This window comes from Equus asinus, chromosome 16, assembly GCF_041296235.1.
Source record: "Equus asinus isolate D_3611 breed Donkey chromosome 16, EquAss-T2T_v2, whole genome shotgun sequence".
NCBI classification, from domain to species: Eukaryota; Metazoa; Chordata; class Mammalia; order Perissodactyla; family Equidae; genus Equus; species Equus asinus.
Genome location: NC_091805.1, coordinates 21,723,713 through 21,735,715, shown reverse-complemented (window position 1 = coordinate 21,735,715; position 12,003 = coordinate 21,723,713). Strand labels below are relative to the sequence as shown.

Genomic DNA, 12,003 nt, shown 5'->3' with positions numbered 1-12,003 from the left:
TTTAATTTGGGACACAAAGTTTAAGATGCCTGAAATTCAAGAAATTCAAGAAGAGACATCAGTAGGAAGGCTAATCGGAAGTTCAGTGGTACAGTTAGGACATGTGACATAATTTTAGGACTCATTAGAATATAGATGGTATTTAAAGGCACAGGAACAGGATGAGATCACTTAAAAAGACAGAAGAGGGCACTCCAACGTTAAAAGGTTGAGCAGAGGAAGAGCCAGCAGATAAATAAGGAGATGTTGAAAGTAAGTGGAAAATCAGGGAAGCATGAAAACAAAGGTAAAAAAACTGCAAGAATGAAAAAAAAATGCTTCAGATAAAATGAGTCAGATAACTGACCATTGGATTTGGCTCTATGGAGGTCAGTTGGTGACCTGAAAAAGAGTAATTTCAGAGGTGTGGTGAGAACAGCAGCCCAAATGAAGAGAGAATGAGAAGTAAGGAAATAGTGACAGTGAGCATAAACAAGTCTTTCCAAAAAATTTGCTGTGAGGAAGACAGAAAATGGAACTAGAAAAGTACGTGAGAAATTGAATGAGTGAGTGGATAGGAAGAAAGGAAGGGAGGAAGGGAAGGAAATCCAGGAGGTCAAGGGAGGATTTTTTTTTAATGAGTAATATTTAGCGTATTTAAATGCTGTTGGAAGTGATCCAGTCAGGAGAGAAAAGTTAATAGCAAGTGAGATAAGGGTGTTTTCATGAGAGAGGGCCTTGAATAAGTGAGAAGACACGGGCTTAGATACAGTCCAGGAGCTGGCCTTAGACAGGAAACAGACACTTCTTCCTTTGTAAGAGAGGAGCGGCAGAACATGTGGGTACATGGTAGGTGTATTGGTAGATTGGACATTGGGAAGAGGGGATGGCTCTTGATGGATTCACATTTAGATGTCAAGTAACTATGAATAAATATTCATTCCTCCCTAATAATCAGGAATATGCAAATAGAAATCGCAAATAACATACCATTTTGCACTCATGTGATGGACTAGATTTAAGTCTGAAAGTACACTAAGCATTACGGAAGATTTGGAGTAATTAGAACTCTGAAACGTTGCTGTGGGAATGTAAATTGGCAAAACCACTTTGGAGAACAATTTAGCAATATCTTGTATACTTGAAGATTCATATATCCTACAAACCAGCAATTTCAACTCTGGGGTATATAGCCTTTAAAAACCTCTTGACATGGGCACATAGAGGCATACACAAGAGTGTTTATTGCAGCATTGTCTGTAACAGAAAAAAAAAAATCAAACATTCATTGGAAGGAAAATAGTTAAATAAGTTGTGGTTTGATAATAAAATGGAATCCTATAGGAGTAAAAACAAAAAGTGAGTGAATTAAAGACGCACTGAATAATTTCGAAAAGAAAATGCTGTGCTAAAAAAGCTTTCAAAAGAATATATAAAATATGATTCTGCTTATTTAAAGTTTGAAAAGATGAAAAATAACCATATATTGCTTGAGGATACCTACAAATGGAGTGAAAGTATAAAGAAGTGCGTGGGAATGATGAATAAGTTGAGGACAATGGTTGCACCTGACTAGAAAGAGAGGGGGCTGTGTTTGGAAAGGTACATGCAGCTTCAATGTTATGTATATATGGCTTCTATTTCTTAAAGTGGGTGGCGGGTACATGGGTATTCATTGTAGCTTTGAATATCTTTATATATATATATATGTATAGGTATATTTAAATATTACATAATACACTTTAAAAAGAGAACAGAAGTTAGTAGGAACTAACATTTGTTGAGCTCTTCAGTGTAAGTCCAGTCCTTTCTAAGCTTTACATGCATTATGTCATTTAATCTTAGTAACCCTTTGAAGAGGTATTATTATACCCTTTTATATCACAGGAAACTGAGGCCTTTAGAAGTTAAATAATCTACCTGTGGTCATATACCTGTCAGGTGACAGAGCCAGAATATGAAACGAGAGCAGTCTGACTTAAAAAGCTCACACAATTAGCTTCTATGAAGGTTAATCAGCCTCTTCTTAAAAGTCCGTGATAACCACAAAGAAGTCTCAGGTCAACTATCAGTGCAACCATCATTTCAACCTCTGAATGCAGCTCGAACTACAGCAATAGAACTTAACCGCTTTGACCTCTAAATCCAGCGACTTTCTGAGGCTAGAAGAGCATTTTCTCAGGAGCACGGGGCATGAGTCATCTCCTTGGGTATCTGTTTATTCGTTCAACAAATATTTATCAAGAGCCTACATAGCACAGTGGTAAACCACAATTTATTTCTTGTCTACATCATTTTTGCAGTTTGCCAAGCTTTGGGACACAAATTTGAGATTTCCATTTTCGTTTCCAACTGAGGCAAGGAATGCTGTGATTAATTATTAGCCATTTTAGAACTTGCAACCTGGCTTGCTGTGGATCTCATTTAAGTCTAACTGTTGTTGACCTGCAAATTCACATGACATCTGAAGTGTTTTAGATACTTTTTACTAAAAAAAAGTGTGTACGTATTGAAAACTTTGTCTCCTTTTGTCTAAACAAAGTACAGATTGAAATGAAACCACTGTTTTAAACGGTTTTAAACAGTTTAATAGGACTACTTCCTTTTTCTCCATGTATTTCCCTCTCTCATTTTTTTCCACAGATCAAAGATTAATCTTCTACTCCAGTGAGATTTTGAGATTCTCCCTGATCATGTATTAGATATATTTTATAATCCTACCCATTCAACAAGATGTTGACCCCACAGTAGCTCATAGCACTGCTGAAATGGATGCGTTTGGGTTTACTTTAATTACATTCTCATCAATTAGATGGGTATACTAAAACCAAGTAATTTTCTTCCTATAATAACTAACAGTTTAATTTTATCTATCTTGGCTAGCTTGTATAAGTGAACTTTACTCGCTAGTAACAGCTATGCCTATAAATCATCATGACCTATTTTTAAATAATTCTAAAAACATTGTTGAGAAGTAACCCTAATTTCTACTTAGCGTTCAATTCAGTGATTATGTGATATAAGTATTTTTAAACATTCCATCAAGTACTTTCATTAACAATTTATTTCCTCTTTTACATTGAATATTCAGGGACCTGAAGGAATTGTGGGAATTCTGGGACAAAGAGGTCGTCCGGGAAAAAAGGTAATTTTTTTTTTTTTATATCTTTTTATGCTAGTTTTCTTTCTTCTGTTGTGCCCAGAGCTCTGTAGAATGCTGTGATATTTTTATTTGCCCTAGATATAAAGTAACAAAACTGTAAGTTTGGCTTAAAAAGACACATTTGTATATGCTAATTTTTAATTCCATTTAAGATTGCTTGTCACCTTAATTATTTGAAATTTTCCACTTGTAGTTTCTAAAAAGATTTTTGCCTTTCCTTCTTCTGTTTGGCAGAAATTCTTTAGTAGACCCTGAGCAGGAAAAGAGAGAAAAGGAAAATACTATACCATTTGTGCCGTCTAGTAACAACTTTAGTAAAATGTTTAGGGGAAAGGAATATGATTAGAAGTATTTCTTGATTTGTTGTTAATGTGTTTTTCCAAATTGAAAAGGTTGATTGATTTTATCTTTCTATATAGTAGCTAAGAAATACAAATCAAGAATATGTTTTATTTGCTTCCTTCACATTTTACTAAAAGAACCCGATATAGTTTAAATTCTAGTTCGTTATAATGAAAAATTCATCTTTGTATGGGACTAGTAATTTGTTCAAGTATTGGTGAGACATAGAAATGATTTTCTTATTGTACTACAACAGTTCTGAATTTATTTACTAGAATTAACTTCAAATCACACCATATTCTAGTTCCCAAAGTCCATTTCTGCTGTTTCTGCTAATATACGTGTAGTCTATCTTTCTCATAATTTGGCAGCAGTATAAGGGATAGTAAAAGATAAAGAAAAAGGAGTGAGGTAGATTTCAGTTGCCATTCTTGTCCATGAAAATAACCTCAATATTGAAACCTCTTTTTATTGTACATAATGTTATGTCTAAAATCACCATTAGAAGCAGGACAGTGTGGGTCCTTCCAACAACCTGCATCCGTGGAAAACTGAGTTATTATGAATACCCAAAATTTCTTGACGGACCGAGATCACAGTTTAGTTTTTCTTTGTGTCTACTTGATTATCAGTAATAGAACAAGTTGGTTCCCATGTTGGGAAAATGAGTTATAACATTTAATGTTGTTTAAGAGCAGCTGTGTTTTGATACTAGAGAATGCTAGTTAGAGAATGCTAGAGTCAGCCTAATGGAAAACAGAAGATAGTTAGTTTTCAGAAGGCTGTCAAATGACATAAAAATGTTATGGATCTTGAAAGGCAAACTCCGAAACAGTAAGTGATGATTCTGAATGTACAGAACTGCACACGAGAAGCTTTGTGTCATTGAAGTTCTCTGTAGAAACAGGTTTCTCTTAGGGCCTGTGCGTTCTCATGATAACAATAAATACAAGCATGCATGCATACATACATACATAAAATACAAAATAAAAACCTTGGTTATTATCTAATTCAACATAAACACTAGATCTCCCCTGCTTGCTGGGCCAAAATTATTTTTTTAATATTCTTTTTCCAAAATCACTTTTAATTATATCCTTAACATAACCTAGGTGGTGATGGTTGTTATTGTTGTCAGTGGTGGTCCGTATTACTACTAAGTTAAAGCAAAGTTACTATTTATAGAATTTTGCTCACAGAATATCATCTGGAGTCATTCAGGTATATTATAGTTAATCTAAGTGTAAACTTATTTTTTTCTTACTTTTCTCTCTTACTAATAACATCCACAGGGTGACAAAGGACAAATAGGGCCCACAGGAGAAATTGGAAGCAGAGGTGCTCCTGGGAAAATTGGGGAAAGTGGTCCTAAGGGTGCCAGAGGAACTCGAGGTGCTGTGGTCAGTATTTGATTTGTTTCCAGAACTGAGTTCACTGTGGATGGAAAAGAAATGTATCCATGTCCTTAAAGCTTCATCCCTTGATTAATTTTACAGAGAAAGCAGTAGTTCCATTGAAAATAATCTACCTCCATGGGATGTGGAGAATTGTAAGCATTCCACAGTACTTAAATGGCTTAGTGGTTTCTGGACATGAAAAAAGAAAGAGGAAAAAACTTAAAATGGAAATAAAATATGAAATAAGGTTTTTTAAAAAATCAGATTATAACTCCTAACCTAAGTAGGAAAGTTTATGTGCCTTGCACTTAAAATCAGAATTTAATATCTATATAAAACTATGCTGTCATGGTTGACAAATTGCTTTGAAAATTAGGTTTACTTGAAAATAGGTTTTCTTTATATGCTTGGACTCCATATGCTTATCTGGAGATTATTTTTCTAACCAGCTGTGATAAATCTCCGTAACATCTAATAATATATGATCTTTTGCTGAACTTTATATAATGGTGGAAGCGAGGGTAGCATGATACTTCTGAACCCATAGTAGCAAAATTATATTGCTAGTATATTTGGACCTGTTCAGAAAGTCACAGCATGAAAGAGATGCGAAATATTTATGAGATTATTCAGTTTAGTCTTTTGACTGTTTCATAAGCTTATTTACAAAATGCATGTGTATTTCCTAGTCTCCATTTAAATGTCACACACGCTAGACTTTTCACCAAGGTCTTTTGGAGAGCATTGCGTAATGCATTTGTTGTTTGAGGAAAGTTTGCCTCAGGCTCATTTCAAGTATTCCATTTCTGTCATCTTACCACTCCAGATCTTTCTTATTTCCTTTTATTCAAATTACTAAAGTTTCTCTGTCTTTGGCTTATACGGTCAAAAACATTATAAAATGTGATTAAGTGTTAGTGAGCATGAGAACTGATACATCCAAAGAGTACTGCCGTCAAAGTAGCCTCCTAAGTTGGATTTCCTCTGAAAAGAATGTTCACTTTTTAAATTTCGACACCTGTTCCCAAACTACCTTCCCAAGAGGTCTCACCAAATTTACTCTCCCACCACCAATACTCTATAGTAATCCTTTTGATGTTTGCGATCTGATAAATGAAAAAGTATATCTCATTTTCTATTTACTTTTTCCTGATTACAACTAAGTAATTTGTGGTTTTTTTCCTCTGAAAGTTCCCTGTTCATACGTACTTTACATGTTTTTCTATTAGGTTGTTGTCTTTTTCTTAATGATTTGCAATAAATTTTTATACATTTTGTATATTAATATATTTTTATTAAGTATTTGCAGGATATGTTACAAAGACATTTCATTTTCTGTCATTTATCTTTTAATTTTGTTTATGATATCTTTTACTGTACAGAAGGTTTTAATTTTTACATAGTCAAATTTGCCAGTCTTTTCCTTTACAATTCTAGGTTTTATTTGTTTGTTATACTTTCCATACCTAAAGTATAAAAATATTCTTCCATCTTCTTCTTCTAATACTTTTATAGCTTTATTTTTACCCTTAACTCTTTAAGGCATGAGGAGTTTATTTTTTTCCTGTGTATACGTTGTAGAGGACTAATTTTCTTTTTTCCAAATTGATATTCAGTTGTCCCAATATCATTTAATAAACTAGCAATCAATTTCCCACTTTTCTGAAATGCTACCCTTACTGTAAACTAAACTCTCAAATATTCATTGGTCTGTTTTCATTCTCTCTATTTTCTTCTCTCAATCTGCTAGTCTTAGTCTGTTCCTCGGTCAATACCACAGCATTTAAATTATTATACTATTACAGTATTTTTTGAGATCCGTTAGGGCAAGTCTCCATAATTCATTTTCAGAAATGTTCGGCTCTTATGGTTTCTTCCTCTTTCGTGTGAACTTTAGAACCAGTTCGTCAAGTTCCCTTAATCTTGAATCTTTCAGTAGAGAAACACCGTATGTCTTTCCATTGGCTCATATCTTCTTATATATCCCTCAATAAAGTTTTGTTATTTCCTTTATCACCTTTCTTGTTAGGTTAATTCTTAGTTTCTTATGGATTTTATTATTCTAATGTAATCCCTTTTTCCATTATATCTCATTGGTACTGTGTGAGAAATACATTTTATATTTTGACTTTATATCCACTTTAGTGAATTTAGGTGATTCTCGTGGGTTCTTTAGTTAAATAATCTTACCACCTCCTCTTATTTGTTATCCTGACTTATTACCTTGATTACAACTTCTGGTTAGTGTGATATTTGGCTAGTCCCGTACCTGTTCTGTGCCTTAATTTCCCCATCTCCTACTTATTTTCAAACTCAAATAGAGTTCATGTGGAAACTTTTTGATAATTTGCAAGGAGATTTTTAGGATTGTTATTTTTGCTTTTCTCAATTGCCTGAGCCATCTTTTCAGTAGTTTCAGGGTGTGTACTGATTAACTTTTAATTTATATGGTTTCCTCATCTGTCAAATACTGATAATAAGAGTAATCATAGGGTGATTATTACACATAAGTTGTCAGCCATTTCTATTTTAACAATTTTGATGAGAGCTGAAACCATATTTATTAAAGTATCTGAAATTATCAGTGGGTACAGAGATCTCCTTAATCCCATAGTGACAACATCAGAAACTGTCAGACTTCACTCTAATATTCAGTGATGCACATCTACCACACACTTTGACAGATATAAACTACATTTCCAAGAATTTGCTAGAAACCTTCAGGATTCTGACAACTGAAAGTATTTCTCTTAACATGATTAAGGATGTTTATACCAGAAGTAAACCAAATACACATTTTTTGTTTGAGACTTTTGTGGTTCAGAAGAAAAATAAGACAAAAGCTGGGGTGTTATTTTTGTTTTCCCATTTCAGATTAGATAGAATTTCATATCATGAAAAATCTAAAATTTAAATAATAAGAGTACAAGTTTAATGATTTAAACAATTGTCTGGTTTCTCTCTAATATTCACTTTGTTTTTAGGGACATTTAGGATTGATGGGACCTAATGGAGAACCAGGAATTCCAGGATATAGGGTAAGCATTTCTAACTGGAAATAAAATGTATATTTGCATGAAAATATTTAGATAAAGATGTCATCCAAGATATGCAAATTAGAGTGAGATCTCCCTTCCTTCTAATGTATTTAGGCCTCATTCACTCTATAGAGTGAATCTTATTTTTCTTTCGGAATAGTGCAATATCTGATGAGATGGGCTTGGTGGTATTAAGTGAAGCAGGTACAAATAATATAGAGAATGTCTACTTACTTGTCCTTTTGTTAGGGCCATCAAGGTCAACCAGGACTTTCTGGGTTGCCAGGACCTAAAGGAGAAAAGGTGTGTGTGTAATACTGACTTTTTAATCCTAAAGTTAAACATTGAATTTATGTATTCTTTCTGAAAGTATGCATGGAAACATTTTCAAAGAATAAAAGAAGTGCTTTTCAACTTGAGAAGTATCTTGCAAATTCTAGAAGAAAAACAAAGAAATATCAAGTGTGGCTAAAATTTAAATAAATCATTAAAATGTCTTCCATAGGTGATTTGAAGATTGAGGTGAAATAATATATGTGAAAGTACTTTGCAATCTGTAAAACTTTGTAAAATTAATTACTTATTGTAAGCGATTTTGAAACTGTAGATTAAATGATTATAGTATATTTATAGTAAAAATTTTTATGAGTTAGGAATAACTACAACAGTACTTCTCTTGATTTATAATGCCATTGGAAACCTGACACTGACATAATTCCTTAGCGACTTTTTATGTAATTAAAGCAGACTGACACTTCCAAAGAGAATCATATTCAAATTACAACTGTGTATAAAATATCGTATGCTAAGTTTTGTAGCTAACAGTTGACCATTTAAAAAGATAAAACCAGATTGTATATTTCATAATGTATTAGAAAATAATAGGCTGCGTATTTTAAAGGTTATTTTATTAATTTGGTTTCGTTTCTAAATCATTATCTTTATCATAGGGTTATCCAGGAGAAGACAACACGATCCTAGGACCACCTGGCCCTCGAGGTGAACCAGTAGGTCTTTTCCTAAAATTATTTTGATGTTTCAAGATAAAATGCAATTACTGTAATAGATTCACAACACCAATCACATCTTTTCAAGGAGTTTTATTTTGTTAGTTTTATAACGTGGTTTTATAGCAGAGCAGTATTTGCAGTTGCATAATCTAAATCTGAAAACTACTTATATCAAGGTCCATATCCTTAGCATAATATATAAGTTTAATTCAATGACTTTCAGCATTAAATGCATAATACATTTTTACAGAGCTTATCAAAAAGTTATATACTCTAGACATTTTATAGCAGATAATTCTTTAATCATCAAATTCAGATTTACTTCTAAAGTATTTAACAAGTCTTATTTATATCCTTTTTTATAATAGTTTACACGAAGTTACCAAATGACTTCAAAAGTCGTCTAACCAGTTATTAGATCCAGTACTCTTTAAAGATCACTCATCCGCAGTCTTCTAGTTAAGCATTTTAAGAGCTAACTATAACCATGATTTTTGAAAAGTAGCTATTGTAGCTTTGATTATCTGAACTGTCTGTTCATGTTTGATTAAAACAATCTTAAAGGGTGTATGTAAATTAAATGGGTACAATGAAAATGCTTAATTCACAGAAATAAATATCATTGGTTAAATGTTTTATTTTCACATGGTATCATATAGGATCAAACAATCCCTAAGGAAGAAGGTCAGAATATGTCGTCACTCCTGATGTTTGGATCTGGCTCTTTGGAGACGGTTGAAAGTTATATTTTGTTTTAGAAATAGGAGAGATTTTGGATTTTTTCTGATTAAGTCAGGAAGCCATCTCACATATAGACAAACTTATCTATAAGAATATATAAGGTTCTTTATCAAATATGTTCTTGTTTCTCTAAACCTCTGAGTGGGAAAAATAGGAAAATAATGAAAAAAGTTAAAAGCTAATGGAAAAGAACGAGCAAATGGAGTACAGTAGTGCTTGTTTTCTCTAGAGTCATGTATCCCAGGATCCAGGAATGTCACTGAAATATAATAAATATATTAAAAGTCTACCATAACAATGGTCATTTTTTATCTAGTAGACATGGGACAGGTGTGAAACCTAAATCAAGAATATTCTAAATAATTAAAGCAGAGTCAGAGATTATTGTCTTTATGTCTAATATCTTTATCCACATAGGAATAAATTAAAATTTATCAATTAATGGTCCATAATAAATTTTATGGTTTTGCCAACTAATTTCACTTTGAGTTTCTTTAAAGACAGTAGGTCCTATTATGTGATAAGTGATATTTCAAGTGCATTTTAGACTAGATAATTTGAACAGCTTAACATATCAAAGATAGTATATTAGGAATGTTTGCAGAAAGCTAAAAGGGTGAGTTTATTACATTAATTTCTGCCTTAAGGATCAAAATTAATAATTGCAATTTTTATTAGGCTAACATGTCTTAAAAATTAAAAATTCCACAGATTACAGAATAAACAATAGAATTTTTGATGAAGAATGGTAAAGTAGGATTAGCTATTAGTTTTTGAGATCATGAAATATAATCTGTTCTGATTAATATAATCAATTAAGTAGCTGAATGGTCCTGCTTTTACATCTTTTTAAATCACTTGAAGATTAAGTAAAAATGTAAATTATTTTGATATCATGTATAACAGACTTTACTCATCTGAACATTCATATTGTTTAACTGGACTTCCTATCCTCAATATTTTTTCTAGCAGAATCATTAAGAGAATCTCTTTAAATAATTCAAGGCTAATGATATTCTTAGTGTCATTGAAATTCAGTCCTTTGAAAGTATTTAGTGGAACTAAACCAATTATTATACATTTGATTTCATATTTTTGAAGAAAAATATTCCACACTAACTATGTCATCTGCATTCACAAATACTTAGCTGCAGCTGTGAAACTGGTTATTTTTGCGTGTGGTCTCTGTAGGGTCCAATGGGGGAACAAGGAGAGAGAGGAGAGCCCGGAGCAGAGGGATATAAGGTAATTACTGGAAAATTCACACCTTGCTTCTAAATTTGAATACTGCTCTCTGTGGTTCTGCTCAGTTTCAAATGAAGATAGGCATGGCTGAGATAGTTAGTAATGTCTTGTGTTTTTGATCCTAGAAGAAGAGTAGCTCTTTGTTACTTTCTGTTCCTTCTTTCTGGAATCATCTTTGTCTCCTCCCATTGCTGCTTTTTTCCCACAGTTCAGATCTCAGCTGAAATGTTACCTGCTGAGAGGCCTTCTCTAATTGCCCTTTTTATCTGTCGCTTTGTATCATATTACTCAATTTCTTTCATGAAGTTTAATGCCATCTGTATTATCTTGCCACTTTTTTTATATAATTGTTTCTTCGCTTGTCTTCCCCCACCAAAATGTAAGATTCATAAGAATAAGACTCTTATCTGTCTTTTTCATCATTATATCCCCAATTTCCAGAACACAAAGTTCCTGGTATATAGTAGGGATTCAATGAAGAGTTGTCAGGTGGATGGATGAACGCCATTATGTTCCCAAGCCCATGTCAGTACTTATCCTCTTCCATTCTTAAAAGGATTTTATGAGACCAATTTTATCAGCTAAAATTATATTTTAGCTGATATAGACTGTGTGTAGAATTTACTCAGTGTCATTTTTTATTAGCACAAATGTGTTGAGGATTCCTGTCCTGTCTTCCTGCCTTATATCTCTTCCCATTCTGTTTACAATGTTAGTTGCTGAACAAAATGGTCATCTGCTAACTCTCTTCCTATAGTTTCTGTCTTATTCCTTTGCTCACAACATTCTCGGTCTGCTCACAATGTTATGTAATCTTTATGTACATAAATCTTATCTATCCTTTATAATTTAGTTCAAATTCCCTTTTCCCCTGACCCACTCTAACAGCAATCTTTCCCTCTTCTGCAGTCCTATAATATTTATTATTTGTAGAAGTCATTCAACACAAATGTTTGACCATCTCCTCTTGCTATTTTTTTTTTTTTAAAGATTGGCACCTGAGCTAACATCTGTTACCAATCTTCTTTCTTTTTTTTTCCTCTTCTTTCCCTCAAAGCCCCCCAGTACATAGTTGTATATTCTACCTG

General features: G+C 32.9%; 1 protein-coding gene across 1 annotated transcript in view; it reads left to right on the top strand.

Moving 5' to 3' along the window:
* Nucleotides 1-12,003, top strand: part of COL24A1 (collagen type XXIV alpha 1 chain) — a 355,376-nt gene that overhangs the window by 255,806 nt on the left and 87,567 nt on the right. The window contains exons 39-44 of the mRNA XM_044749176.2: nt 3,071-3,124; nt 4,777-4,884; nt 7,866-7,919; nt 8,169-8,222; nt 8,870-8,926; nt 10,862-10,915. Of these exons, the coding sequence (XP_044605111.2) occupies nt 3,071-3,124; nt 4,777-4,884; nt 7,866-7,919; nt 8,169-8,222; nt 8,870-8,926; nt 10,862-10,915 (381 nt within the window). The remainder of the gene's footprint in view (nt 1-3,070; nt 3,125-4,776; nt 4,885-7,865; nt 7,920-8,168; nt 8,223-8,869; nt 8,927-10,861; nt 10,916-12,003) is intronic.